The following is a 15,483-nucleotide window of genomic DNA, read 5'->3' on the forward strand; positions in this document are numbered from 1 at the left end:
TCCCTTCTTTCTCAGTAATACAGCAACCCAGTTTTAGGTAGGAGCATTACTACACTTCCCAGGATTCCTTGTAGTGAGGCTTGGCCATGTGACTAAATTCTGGCCAATGGGATGTAAGCAAAAATAGCAAAGTCAAGCTCTGGAATGTGTCCCTAGGGGAGGAGGTGTGTCCTCCCCCCCCCCCACCTCTGTCTGGATTGTAGATATGACAGTTGGATTTCCATCGTGGATCATGAGGACAGGGACCACCCCTAGGGATGGTGAACTGGAAGAAGCCTGGGTCCTGAATGACTGTAGAGGTTCCATACCAGACATAGGCTGCCCTATCAGTGTTTTACAGGACTGAGAAATAGACTTCTCTCGGTTTAATTTAGCTGCTGTTTTTGTGGGTCTTTGTTATACACAACTCAGGCTGGATGCTAATACAGCCACTTACTACAAGATGTAGCAATGGATAAGCCTAGTAGAATGCAACTGAATGAAAATGTGTGTATTACAAAGATAACCTTGAACCCTACATATATTCTACATATACATAGATTCTATATATCATTATATTTCTTAGGCAAATCTTTCAAAAACATTGGTACTTTTAAATATGTTTTTATCACAGGTTACTATTTGCAACACAACTCACAGCAGATCATAACAGCATTATTGTCATGACACTAAGAGAGAGAACTCCATGTGAAATTTGATTTGGTGAGTCCCTGGAGCAGGGCACAACTGACATCTTCCAGAGCAGCTGGAGCTGGGGTCTCATTAGAAATCATATGATTCCCATCAAAAGAGACAGGGACTATGGATTAATGTTGATTTCTCTCAAAGTTAAACATGGTCTCTACCACATGACCAGCAATCCCACTACTAGGTATTTGCCCAAGGGAAATGAAAACAATTGTCCCAACAAAGACTTGCACATGAATGTTCAGAGAACTTACGCAAGTAGCCAAAAACTGGAAGTATCCCAGATATCCATTAACAAGAGAATAGATAAACAAATTGTGGTACATACAATGCAATGCTTCTCAGCAAGTAAAAGGGTTGAACTACGATACACACAACATCATAGGTGAACCTCAAAATCATTATGGTGAGTAAAAGTAGCCAGACATCAAAGAGCACATTCTGGATGATCCCATTTTATGTGATATTCTAGAAGAAGCCAAACCAATCTATAGAAGAAGTAACAGCAAGCAGATCAGTTATTGCCTCTCACTGCAGGTGGAAGTGGGGATTGGCTGCAAAGGAATACAAGGGAACTTTCTAAGGTGATGAAATTGTTTTATATCTTAACTGGGTGGTGATCTAATAAGTATATTCATTGGTCAAAATTCATCAAACTGTACACTGAAAATAAGTGCACTTTATGGTATGGAACTTAACTTTCAATCAAGTTGATTTTAAAGTGTATTTTTTTTTTTTTTTTTTAGTTACCATGCTAAACAGGAAAAAAGAAATGCTTTGGAGAAAGAAGGCAAATCGTGATTTGAAATGGAAGTCCCAGGGACTTCCCTGGTGGTCCAGTGGTTAAGACTCCATGCTACCAATTCAGGGGACCCAGGTTCGATCCCTGGTCAGGGAACTAGAGGCCGCATGACGCAACTAAAAGATCCCGCATGCCACAATTAAACATCCCACGTGCCGCAGCTAAGGCCCAGCATAGCCAAATAAATAAATAAACAAATAAATGAAATGGAAATCCCAAATTTAACGTTAAAAGGGCAGATGTTCTGAATTGCTGGTATTTTTTTTTTTCTTTTTTTTTTGAAGAAAGCTGCTTCTTGCATGAAGACTCTGGACACCCGTGCTCCAAGAAGAGAAGCAGTAAGGATTGATTTCCGGAAAAAGCAACTCCGGGTCTGCCAGTGGGTAACAGGAAGCAAATGAGGGAATGCACAGAGGGGCCAGACTTACTTGTGTATGAGAATCCCCTAGGGCAGTGCTTCTCAAATCACCTATGGTGAAGGACCAGGTGTTTTTGTTGGGGCAGTGTCTTGTTTGTTTTGTAAAATAAAAAATCACATATACTAGAGGTCACAGCATGTAAGTCTCCAAACACTTCTTCTCGGTGTATGTCTGGCCTGTGTCCAGACTGTTAGCAAACATGCACAGACTGGCCTGGATGCTCAGAGCACTACCCCGGGGCTTCCCAGAACTGCTTGGGGTACAATTGGGAAGAGACAAGTCCAATGTCAGCAGAGAGGCAGGAGCCAAAGACAACTGGGTTGTGAATATGAAAGTGGCCTTGTTTGAACACAGTGGACGGTGAGGTCTGAGGAAATGTGCTTACAGAGATTTCAAAACAGGTGCATGAGGTCAACAAAACACTGTTTTGGAAAGATTCATCTGGCAGCACACACAGGACAGTAAGGAACCAAGAGGCTTGAATCACGGGATTGATGTAGACGTTGCAACCAACCAGGTGGGAGAGGACTGGGATTTGAACCTTGGTGGCAGCTGTGGAACTGGACAGGAGGGAGTGCAGGCCAGAGGGCTAGGATCGACAGTGACTGGCGACGGAGTGGAGAGGGGCCTGGGGGGTGAAGGCAGGGTCAGAGCTGGCCCTTTGATACAGGAGGACGCAGGTATTCCGAGGAACGAAAAGGAAAGGGAGGAAATTCACGTCTGCAGCCTCCATTTGCTCTGGGGAATAGGAAGAAGGCTCCTGGGTGTGCCAGGGCTCCCTGGGCCTGGCAGTCGCCTGAGGGCTGACTCTGCTTGCCTTGGCCTCTGGCCCAGCAATCCCTGACCCACTGCCGCCCACAGTGCCACCCACAGTGGGTGACAAAGGGAGATGGTCAGAGGGGGTGGGCGAGAGCTCCTGCCTTTGTGTGTGCCATTTTCCATGCCTGGCATGCCTGCTTTCTCCCACCCATAGCTCCTCCTCACCTTCTAGGCCCAGCCCAGATGTCACCCCGGGGGCAGAATGACTCATCCTCAGTTATGCTGGGATGGCTCTCCAATTGTTAGAGCACAAAAGCCACATCCCAGGACAGCTGCTCACGTCGGGCTGCCCTGCCACATTGCAGCGTCACCGTAGGGGTCATATCCAACTTCAGCTTCACCAACCTGTAGCACAATGCCTAATGCAGGTGACCACACTCAAGACACAACATAAATGGATGAGGGAGACACGGAAGGAAGGACCAAAACAGGCAGGGAGGTCATGTGAAATGGGCTCAACAAGCATGGAGGTGAATGAGAGCCACAGGTCACATGAGTTTTCTTTCCTCTGCCCTTGATACATATATGGCAACCATTATTTGAAACTTTAAACTTCCTCAACCCCAAATAATTTAGGGGCTCCTCTCTGAATGAAAAAACAACTGGCAGCCCAGTTAGTTTCAGGGTAGAAACTAAACTCTGGATTTAGTCATCAGTGCCCAGAGCAGTCTTAACTTTAAAGGCTGTAAGAAGCTGGGCTGAACTATGGAGAACAGTACAGAGGTTCCTTAAAAAACTAAAAATAGAACTACCATATGACCCAGCAATCCCACTACTGGGCATATACCCTGAGAAAACCATAATTCAAAAAGAGTCATGTACCACAATGTTCACTGCAGCTCTATTTACAATAGCCAGGACATGGAAGCAACCTAAGAGTCCATCGACAGATGAATGGGTAAAGAAGATGTGGCACATATATACAATGGAATATTACTCAGCCATAAAAAGAAACGAAATTGAGTTATTTGTAGTGAGGTGGATGGACCTAGAGTCTGTCATACAGAGTGAAGTAAGTCAGAAAGAGAAAAACAAATACCATATGCTAACACATATATATATGGAATATTAAAAAAAATGGTTCTGAAGAACCTAGGGGCAGGACAGGAATAAAGATGCAGATGTAGAGAATGGACTTGAGGACAGGGGGAGGGGGAAGGATAAGCTGGGACGAAGTGAGAGAGTGGCATTGACATATATACACTACCAAATGTAAAATAGATAGCTACTGGGTAAGAGTGGCATTGCACAAGGAGATCAGCTCAGTGCTTTGTGACCACCTAGAGGGGTGGGATAGGGAGGGTGGGAGGGAGATACAAGAGGGAGGAGATATGGGGATATATGTATATGTATAGCTGATTCACTTTGTTGTAAAGCAGAAACTAACACACCATTGTAAAGCAATTATACTCCAATAAAGATTAAAAAAAAGCTGGGTTGAGGGTGGTCTGACCAGTAAACTGGGGAGTCACCACCTTTGGTCTGAGAACAAGGATCAAAAGAGAAGCTGGGTCACCCTTCAGCTCTACTGGTCCTGAAGTCACTAGTGTGACTACAAAAAGAGGTGGGATTATCACAGATCTGAAGATGGAAGCCCACTTTCAATGTAGGGTTGTTCATGTCTGGGGGCGGGGAGTAGCCTGGGGTTTATGGCCTGGTCCTTTCTGATGGGTTGGTGCCCTGGTCATAGAGGATGTTACGTGCTTTGAATATCACCCCTGACACACCCCTTAGCAGAAGCAATCATCCCAGGGATTTTCTGATCCAAAGAATCCAGGCTTCTACAGCACAGAGGAAAGGGATTGAGACCCCAGAGGGAAGATACTAGAACAATCAGGTAGGGGAATTTTCAGTTGGAAGCAGGGATTCCTGGATGCGAAACTTTCAGTAGTAAAGCCAGGGCAGTCCTGGGCAAACTGAGATGGTTGGTCAGCCTAGTTGGAAGGCATCTAAGAGATCACTGCCTTACTCTCTTTCATAAAATGTAGTCCCAGAGAGGGCAAGTGACTCAGCCAAGTTCACGCAGAGGCCAATGGCAGGGCTGGGACAGGAGCCCAGGTCTCCAACTAGCTCTGCAGGCTTTTCCCTCAATGGTGTTTGCTTTCAGCATCCTCTGGACTCTTGCCTTTTTCACTTCGATGACTACAGCCCCTTCCTTGGTACCACCCCAAGCAGAGGATTTTCCAACAGCTGATTACCTGCTAATCGTTAGACAGGAGGGATGTTGATGTGCCCCAGGAGCTCTTTGGCTTGTTCTCTGGCAGCCTGTCTCCTCTGTCTAATTAAAGAAATGCTCTTATCCAAGCCTAGACCAGTGGATCTGCTTCTCTCTCTCCCCCTTGGGCCCCAAACTAGACACAAACAAAGTCTCAAAAGGGATAAAATCCTCTTCCTGTGTCATCCTTAGCACAGCCATGGCAGAGGGCAGAGAGTAAATGCACACACGGGAAAACTCAGCAACCAACAGTGCAGGGGGTCTTCAACCACCTGCAGATGGCACCTTCGGTTTTCATCTCCTCTCATTCCTTGGAGGGCTGAGTGGTTAACTCAGCAAGTGATTCCCCTGCCCAACCCTCCTGGAATCAGTGGTCCGAGAGCGTGAGGCCCTGGGTGAGGCAGTCTGCAGGTGTGTGGCAGTGCATGCTTCCCAAGGACATAAGATCCAGTGATGGGCAGATAGCTGTACCACCGCAGACTTTCAAAACAAGCGTGCAGAAAATGAGCTCCAGGCTGTCTGTTTACAAATGCTGTGTTTTCTCCTTCTCTCTTTTCATGCCTGAATCTGTTCAGGAATTTCACATTCCAGCCTTTCTGGGCTGGCCACATGTCACAGTGGCAGCCATTGTAATGCTGCACAGTCTAGAATGTGGTACTTCTGAATGAGTCAGGCAGGAATGCCAAGTGTAAACCTGCCTCATGCTACTTCTTCATGGGACTCCAGGGCTTGGATCATTGGGTGGTGTATTTCAAGATTCTTGAAGACAACATGCAATTTGCTGTCCAGTACGGTGAGTGACAAAAACAGACAAGTATGACCACAATAATAATGAGTCAATTTTCATCACTGTCTAGTTTGTAAAGTCCTTTCATAGCCACGGTCTGGATTGATTCTTACAATATCTTTGTGAGGAAAGCAAGGCTGATAAAGTTCAGAGAGTGGAAATGCCTCAGATCAGATGACTAGTAAGGGCCAGGCAGGCCTGAGTTATTGGAGGCATACATGCTTCAGAGCTTTTCCCACTGCACCGTCCAATGTCTGCCTACTCAATCCTCCTCCAGAAGTGGATCTGCTCATTAATCCATTATGTGGACTGGCAAACTCACAGGGGCTTTTCTGAAGCACTGAGGTGGAAGTTTTACAATAAAGCAAATGAGGATTTAAAAAAGGATTAAATAAAATAAGGTTTGGGAAACGGCAGAGGGTCATGGCTGACAGCCATCACTCTGGAGCTACTGGACCTGGATTCAAGCCCCAGGTTTGCCACTTACTAGCTGTATGACCTTGGATATGTCACATCACCTCTCTGAGTTTCAGTTTCCTCATCTGAAGTATAGATAAAATTAGTACCTGCTACACAGGGCCGTGAGGATTAAATGTGATAATGTATGCAAAATAACTTAGCACAAAATTGGCACTTGATAAATACTTGCTGACTAATGAACTGAAATGATTGGCAAGGCTGGGATATGAAAAAAGAGCTGGCTGACTTTGAAGCCAGGGCTCTTAACTCTTACGAAATGCTGATGCCCAAACTTGCCAAACACCTCCCACCAGACAATGAGGGTAGGAGACATTCTTCAAACAGCTAGGTGATTCTCCTTAAAGCCCCTTCCAAGCCTCAAACATCCATGCCTCTCTCCTACTTCCTTGGATACATTACAAAGACCTTCAAAAAGGAGGAGCTTGGGAAGGCACTATAACCTCCATACCAGAGATATGTCTTCACACGAGGGACAAGTAGACTAGCAAAAATAGTTGGGTAGATCTGGCCTCATTCTACACCCAAGACGGTACGTTTCTGCCTTTGGGGCTTAGCATCGTGGTGTGCCAAGGCTGGAAAGGACCATAGATAGATGTTGTTTGGTGAGAACACGGAGGCCTAGAGAGATGAAGCAGCTTGCTCAAGACTGCACAGCCATGCTGTGGCAAAGCCAAGACTGGAACCCAAGCTTCCATCCCTAGACTCCCTGCCACCACCTCCCTAAATACACAGGCTTTCAAAATCATTAGGGCACAGAATTAGTCCAGCATTAAGCTTTCGAAATCCCCACTGGCCCTCCCACATTTCCTCTTGAGGACAAAATCACACAGGGGTAAACTGTATTAAAAAGTCTTTTGAGATGACAGAGGAGGTGTTCCCTCAGACAGGAGCCTCGAAGAGAAACAGAGTTGAAATATTGATTTGATCCGCAGATCACCTGGGTTCCATGTCTTGTGCAATTTTTATCTTTTTCGGTATTTCAGATGGTGAAGTGTCAAGTTCATGAGCCCGATGTGCTCTAATAAGTGCATTCCAAATGTCTCTGCAACAATGCCAAAGGAGGGACATGCCTCGTTCAGCCCTCACTGGAGGATTGGAGAAACAGGTTGCTCCAATCCCCACTCAAGTTTATTAGGAGGTGCCCTACCCACCCCACCCATGAATTCCAAACAACGGCTTCATTCTCACTGTCTTTCACAACTAGGTCACTGGCCTGGCTGGGGGAAGGGTTTCTGGAACCCCAGAATATCAGAGCTCAGAAACACTCAAATGAAACTCCTTGTCTCTCAGCTGAGGGAACTGAGGCTCAGACAGAAGGGTCACACTTTGGGCTCAAGGTGAGAGTTTTAGTCATTTGGCCCACAACTTCCTTCCTGTGTGGTGGCCTGAGCAGTTCAGATAACAGAGCATCTAACCAAGAAGCCAGGGCTCCAGGGAAGCAAGGAGCAAGAAGAAGCACCCAGCCCTAGGAGCTTCTAGGAGCACTTGGCAGTCCAGAAGGCCTGTCCCCTGACAGCACAGGTATCCCAGTGCAAGCAGCCAGGTGCTTGCATAACGTAAAGCCACGCCTACTTCCGACACTCACCAAAGAAAAGTAAGCCTTTCCCTTTTCATGTCTCCCTGCATCCCTAAAGCTGGATTTCCTGAACAGATATCACCTGGAAAAGAGACCCCTTCGTTTGTAATAAGAGATGTGTATGTAACATGCAAGGAAAGACAATCCCAAGTTTCAAAGCTAAGTCACATTACTAAGGAATTTCCTCCTTTTCAGGTAATTTAATTAAAATAGTAGGCGTGGTTCTCTGGGAACATATAGTTCTGAAATTGAATAATCTATCGATTAGGTCTAGAAAGCTTGCTTGTACTGAGTCATTCGCTTTTGTTGGGATTTGAGCTTGGGGTTGGGGATTTTCTTTTACGTTTGTTTTGGTTTTGGTTGCGGGGGCGGGGGGGTCTTTCTCAAATGTAATCCTTGTAAAAAACTGGTTAAGCCCAAACAAAATAACAACAACCTCTCTAAAAAATAAATACTTGGTAATGGGTAAGAACCATGCACAGAACCACAGAACAAATGCTGATTCCTAAAGTCATCTTTGAGACCTGCTGATATGAGAAAGCTTTCTGCCGCAAAGAACAAAGACAGCACAGGTATCTCTATGATTCAGACTCTAAAAACTATGTAACCATTCCTTCCTGCATCACGGTACAAAACCTTCAGACTTTCATGAGAAAATATTTTAAAACAAATCCTTGAAGTTTGAAAAGAAAAAGGTGTGTTTTCCAGAGAATCAAGTAATATTCTCAACAGTAAAAAGCAGGAAAATTTTATCCTCCCCTAGGCTGCTAGCCTGGGCAATGCTTATCCTCCCTACTGTAGATTGTAGTCTCTCCCCAGCAGCTGAAGGACCAATCAGAAAGGAGTCTGATAAACAGAAGGCACTCAATAAATGTTTGTTTCACAAGTAAGAGCCAGAAAGAGAATTTTTGTAAATTGGAAGTAAAAATAAAAACAAACTCTCCTAGTCAAAGCTTTGGAGTGTGGTAAAAGAAATGAATGCTTGATCTATTTCACTTTGAGCAAAGACTGAGGGGGTTAATACTGGTCCTCATGACAATAGCACAACGAACATATATTGAGTGCCTTCTGTATGCCAGGCACTATACTAAGTGTTTCCTATCAACTTCTTCATTTAATCCTCATGATAACCCAGTTAGCTCTAAGTAACTGTCATTAGCGCCAACTCCATTTTACTAGCTGGGTAACTGAGGATTATGGAAATTGAACAACTTGCCTATACATGGCAGAGCTGGGATCAGAACAGAGGTCAACTCATTTCAGAGCCTGTTTCTTAAATCATTATGTTCTACTGCCTGCCAATCGAAAGAGCTTCTTCTAATTTAGTTAATTAGGGCCCTGGGAGTAGGGTATTTTATTTTCATTAACTAGCAGGAAATAAACTTCAAGTTCAGCATGTGTTACTGAGTGCTGAAGTGTGACTCTTGACCTGGTTCAGGGAGTGTTAGAATTCTTCATCAGCAAACACAGGTTCTTTCATTCAAATCCATATCAGCACCTAAGATAAAACAGGTTCTGTACTCAATATGGGAAATGCAGAAAGAAGAGTCACAGGGTCTGCCCTTGGGGAGTTCACAGTCTAGTGAAGGGAAACAAACTTGTGAGTAAGTTATCACCGTTCCATTTGGTAGGTGCTGCAGCCAGTGCTCGTGTGAGTTCCTGCGAGTAGCAGAGCAGAAGATGAAGTGTAATGTGGTGCTTATGTAAATTCACGGATTATACAGCAGGAGAAGCCTGAGATTGAATCCTGGCTCTTCCATTGAATGAGTCGAATGACCTGGACAAGTTCCTTAACTATCTGAGCTTCAGTTTTTAATCACCTTTAAATGCTGACAGCACTATAGTCTGTGCCTCATCCCACTGTTACAGGACGGAATGATATAACGTCTGCTCCAGCACGCAACCTAGCACATAGTAAGTGCTACATAAAGGGAAGCCATTAGGGAGAATTAGTCTAGGGAATCAGGGATGATTCTACACAAGACTGGGGCAAGAAGAATGAGTTGGAAGTGGTCATTTCAGGAGAAGAGACTTTGGACAGAAGCCAGAAGGGGTGAACATGCATTGTGTGCTCAGGGAAAAGAGTGGTTTACAAGGGCAGAAGGGAAGCAAGACAGAAGCTGGAGATGCAACAAGTGTCAAAAAAGAAAGTGATTAGCAGTGTCCAGTACTCTGAGCACAAGTGTGCAAAGACATAAGGTACAAGGGATTCACTGCAGCATTGCTTGTAATGGGATCATGCATGAATGAATACATAAATATATAAGTAAACAAACAAACAAATATATGGAAACAACTTCAGTAGCCATCAAAGGAAGACTGGCGAATGAACAAATGAATGAAGGAATAAATAAATAAATGGTATTTCTAAACCTCAGTATTTATCAAAAGAAGACTGGCTAAGTAAATCGTGATATAGTCATAAAATGGAACACTGGTTGGACATTTTTTAAATGATATGTATCCATATACACTTACATGGAAAGACATCTGCAGCACAGTATTAAATGAAAATGCCAATTGTAGAAGCATATGTTAAAATGATCCCAAATTTGTAAATTCATAAGCAACAGCATAGAGGAATTTTTACCAAACTATTTTATAGTGGTTACTTCTGGGGAATGGCATAGAGTTGGGAGTGGGGGAGTGTTGGCTTGCAAGATCTTAGTTCCCCTACCAGGGATGGAACCCAGGCCTCCAGCAGTGAGAGTGCACAGTCCTAACCACTGGACTGTCAGGGAATTCCCAAGGTGATGTTTCATTTTCTACTCTACATACTTCTTCAATATTTGAATTCTTTATAAAAGTATTATTTTTTTGGTATTTTTATAATAAATTTTTTAATTTAAATTTTAATACCCTGAAAGAGTTGAATAGGATAAAAAAAAGAAAAAGAGCTATTGGGAGGTCATTGGTTACCCATAAAAAAGTAGGTTCAGTGGCAGAGTGGTGGTGCAGAGATGAACAAAGGAGTGGGGTGAAAAGTGGAGTCAGAAGTGGCTGCTCTTCTCTGCCCACATGTCAGATGGAGGACAGGAGCCAGAGAAAAGAAGAAAGTGGGGCAGCTGCAGAAGCCTTGAGGGGAGCTCCAGGGAGGGACCAGGGAAGAATAAGGTGAAACAAATGACGGGAATACATTTAGTGGGGAAGGAAGGAAGGGAGGGAGGGAGGGAAGGGAAGGGAAGGGAAGGAGGGAGGGAGGGAAGGGAAGGGAAGGAGGGAGGGAGGGAGGGAGGGAGGGAGGGAAGGGAAGGGAAGGGAAGAAGGGAGGGAGGGAAGGGAAGGGAAGGAGGGAGGGAGGGAGGGAAGGGAAGGAGGGAGGGAGGGAGGAAAGGAGGGAGGAAGATGGTGGTTGACAATCCTAAGAGTTCTGAGAAAATGGTGGGTGGTCTCAGAGTTATCAGTAAGGTGGGTGGGAGGTGGTTTCCTGATTAGGCAGGTAGAGTGGGGAGGTGGTGACCTCAGGTTGAAGGCTTGAGGAGATTAGCACACCTGATTTCTAACTACTCAGAAGGGATTGGAGGGAGTTCCTCCTCATTACCCCCAGCTAAGGCCCTCCCATTCCTGGACTCCCCACTCCAGGTTTCCAGGCTTCCTTGTGCCAGCCCACCTTTGGTTCTCTCCAGACACAACTCTTTGTTTGCTGCAGCGTCCCTGGGGATATGAAGGTGAGGAAGGGCAGAGGGTGGGTGGCCTGTGGCTACAACTACTAACAATGCTGCTTCCGGGTATTTTGTCCCTGGTGGAATAAAACTTTCTGTTGTTGTTGTTAAGGAAGGGAGAATGGTCCAAGCTCTCTAGAGTATACCAGAAGTGCCTGAAGGTGCTCAGAGCCAAAGTCTTTCCTCACACCCTGGGTCAGCTGAGGATTATCAGACCATGTGTCCTGATTTTTCTATTTGAAACTATAACCAGCAACTCATTAGCACTGACGATTTCATTATTGCTGAAATCGCCCTCGGACAATGGTATTTGGAAATGTGGAAGGAGAGAAGAAGGAAGAAAAATAGTAGGAGGAAGGAAATGAGAACAGGGAAGAAGGTGAGTCTCCAGGTCTCAGAAGGATGTAAAGAGGGGTAGATGAGAAATGGGTACCCTGCAGCCGAACTGAGAGGGTTTGTGGTCCTCTGTGAAGAATTTTAGTTGTTTTCTTTAGGCCGTGAGAAGTGCTTAGAACCTGAGGTTTCCACGTGGAAACCCATCCTCTCCCTCTCAAACTAGGAGGCTGGTCCAGGGGATGAATAAGACAGCACACAGCTCCTGCTCCACTCCAGCCCAAACGTCTAAGGTAGACTGTGTTCAGGACGAGCATGCACCCCTACTTGGGGGAGTGGGGCAGGATGGCCCTGCTGGCCTGGGCTGAGTCGAGGTCTATGCCAGGTGAAATTTAGTCAAGAGGAGATCAGCTGACAGTCATCTAGCACCCAATGACAGAGACCCTCAACCTTCTCTGCTGTACTGAGCATCAGAAGGCTCTGGGCCAACTGCAACGAGAAGAAAATCCCCTGGAGGTATGGTATCTAAGAAAACCATAAGAGCTGGAAGGAACCTTAAAGATCATCCAGACAGAAGTGATCACATCTTCCTCTCTGTCTCCACAGCACTTTTTGCAGATAGCATGCTGTATTTTAATTTATTGTCATGCATCTATCCAAAAAACCCTATTTTATTCACTGTGCATTGCCAAAGCATGGCCTCTAGCTTGAGGTAGATTCAGCAAATGTTTGTGAGTGCTTGTTGCATTTACTGATGAGAAAAAAATGAGTCCAAAAAAACTGGAAAGACATTCCAAGCTATTAACTTAATCAGGCTAATGACATGCTGGCCAAAGGATCAGCTCCAGCCTGTAACATTCAGGCCAAAACAGGAAGGCTTTCCACAGTGTACAGCAAGATGGAGAGAAACCAGTTCCAACACACAGTGTGCCCTGTGCAGGAGCAGCCTGGCAGCTACATCTTGGAAGCAGCCTTGTAAGCAAAAGGGATTTACAAGAATATCTGACTAAGGAGGTCAGAGCCCCCAAAGATGCTCTAACCCTAAGGTAGAGTGTATGAGTTACCATCTTCCCTTTTTGCAGTAAGAACTGGTCTCATCTCCCCCCAAGGAGAGTGAGTAGCTCTTCAAACCTCCTGAGATGTGTTCAAAAAGTACCTTAAATAGAGTTAGGTGTCCAGCTGAGTGGCTGAGTTGTGTGTTGGGGACTACCAAGGGTCAATCTTTGAATTAACCCCTCCTATAACAGCCTTCAGACTTCACTCAGACAAAAAGAAAGAAGGTGAAATCCTTCTGAAACAGTACCTGCCGAAGTGTTTCCTCAGGATACTAGTCCCCACATATGTTTTTGGAAAGAAAAATATGACTCTGTGACCAGAAAAGATGGATAAATGCTGCATTCTACACCTGCTCTGGGGGAGTCACCACATACATTAGCACATTAAAGGCACTGAGAAATCCTGCAGTGAGGAATCAGGTTGAATTTTGTTCAAACCGGTATTGCACAAAATTATGTCACCAGGGGACACTTTGTTCCATATCACCCTTAGGACAATGGCTCTCAGATTTTTTGTTCATAGTACATTTTCAAATTCTGGAATTGGGACAGCACCCTTGAAATCAGGAATACGGGCAATGGGAACAGGCGGGTCTAGTGTTTAACAAGGTCTCTCCATGGGACAGCCAGAACTGCATGATTCACTCAGCGCTGAGTTGAACGTTGACTTGAATTTGGCTCTGCCCTGATCATAAACTTGCTTATAAACTCCCAAAACCAAGTTGCCACCTATTCCAGTAAAGTCTTCCTTGGAATGCCTCAGCTTCACACCACGCCTCTTTACAGCCAGCTGACCCAGCTCTGAAGGACATCACAGCATCCACTTAGCTCAGAGTTCTCCCCAGCAGGCAGCCTTGCAACAGTGTGATGCGCAGCTGAAGCAAAAATAAATTTTACACACATTGAAGAAAGTTTGGCAGCACATCTGTAAATAATTTAAACCACACAGGCTGAGAGCACCGGCCCTGGAACTGGTATTCCAAGAAGTAAACTAGGAGGGCTGTTGAGAAGAGGCATTCATGCGAGGTTATCTCAGGGATAACCCTTGCTCCTTAAAAGGCATGAAAGTCTGGGTTGGGTAGGGATGCAGGGCTGCTGGATCCCTGGGAGCCAACGTCCAAAGTCCTCCCAAATACAGAGATAGAAAGTAGTATATAAATCCCATTTTCCTGTTTCCAATTCTTTAAACAATAAATTTCCTTGGAAGGGTTTCAGTATTTATTTAGTTAGTTACATGCTTGTGATTTGTTATTTTCTTAAAGCAACCTACCAGAAAAATTCGGTAACCCTTAATTAATTCTCATTAGGGAATCGTGATGTGTGAAAAGGTGTCAGACAAGAACACAGACCCCCACACCCTCCTCCTGCTTCTGCCCCTAGATGAGCAAGTAGCTTTCCTCCTCTGAGGCTCAATTTCCTTAGCAGTAAAAAGATGGGTTGAATTTGGTAACTTCGGGAACCCTTTCAAAGCTGATATAGTCTGACTTCTAAAATGTGCAAGAAATAGTTCTAAAATTAATATGTAAATAGCAGATGAAGTGTAGTGAATGACATTATTATTGAATGATTATTTATTTACCATTAGCATTTACTGAAAACAATGTGCCAGCATTGTTCTAAGTTCTTTGCATGTTATTATCTATTTAGTCTTACAGCATCTCTATGACCTAGATGTCATTATTACCTTGTCTTACTGGTATTAAGATATTAATATCTTAGAGAGATTAAAAGGCTTGGCCAGGACAACACCGATAGTAAGTAGTAGCGCTAGGATTTGAATTCAGCAACTTTAAAACTACTATGATGTTGATTTTCCAAAATATCAAACTTAAAAGTATAGTAACAGATGCCGGTATGTCTTTTTATATGAAATGTGTGTGAAATATAAATCTGGGAAAGAAAACCCACATACCTAAAGGGGGAAGATTTCTAAAAGGAGCTGATGTGATAACAAAACTAAATTTTTCATTCAGAACACAGAGTGAAATCTATTTCACACATGCCCCGGTGGCCTGACATGTTGGACCCCGGTTGTTAAGTTGCCATGGCAAGGTTCTGGAGCCAGGTTCAGGAAGGAGTGAGGTAAGCTGCAGGGTGAGCCCCAGAGGGAGGAAGCTGGCAGGCAGACAATGGAAACTTAGAATCCTTGCATCGAAGAGCTACTAGGAAGCCTAGAGGTCATCCCATCAAAGCCCCCACCCAAATCAGGCCTTCCCTTTACAACACCCTGATGGGTATTTATCCAGCCCTGCCTGAGCATTCCCAGAGATGGAGCTTGCTTTGCTTACCAGAGGGACTTTCCTAATTGCTGGACACCTGAAGATATTAGAAAGCTCCATTCCTTTTAATGAGACAAAATATGCCTTATGGTGATTTCTGCCATGGGCCCTGGTTCTGCCTCCGGGGGACCCCAAAATAATATGTGACCCCTTTTCCTATGATAGGCTTCAGAAATTAGAAGGTTCACTGAGTCTTTCACCATCAAGCTAAAGAGACTGGCCCCTGCAGACATGCCTCATGGGGCAGGTCTTGTCCCATGACCATCTTAGTTGCCATCCTATGGTCACTATCAGACTGACAAAGGCCCACAACTTACTCACCTTGCAGCCCTTTGTAGGACCTAGCTCAGGGCCTGCCACATGGTAGTA

General features: G+C 44.7%; 2 protein-coding genes across 4 annotated transcripts in view; one reads left to right on the forward strand and one right to left on the reverse strand.

The window, feature by feature from the left end:
* Positions 1-1,597, forward strand: part of ADRB2 (adrenoceptor beta 2) — a 65,609-nt gene extending 64,012 nt beyond the window's left edge. The window contains exon 2 of the mRNA XM_059917442.1: positions 1,434-1,597. Coding sequence (XP_059773425.1) covers positions 1,434-1,534 — 101 coding nt within the window. The 3' untranslated portion in view covers positions 1,535-1,597. The remainder of the gene's footprint in view (positions 1-1,433) is intronic.
* Positions 1-15,483, reverse strand: part of SH3TC2 (SH3 domain and tetratricopeptide repeats 2) — a 162,658-nt gene that overhangs the window by 8,395 nt on the left and 138,780 nt on the right. The window lies entirely within an intron of this gene.

Source organism: Balaenoptera ricei, chromosome 3 (assembly GCF_028023285.1).
Source record: "Balaenoptera ricei isolate mBalRic1 chromosome 3, mBalRic1.hap2, whole genome shotgun sequence".
NCBI classification, from domain to species: domain Eukaryota; kingdom Metazoa; phylum Chordata; class Mammalia; order Artiodactyla; family Balaenopteridae; genus Balaenoptera; species Balaenoptera ricei.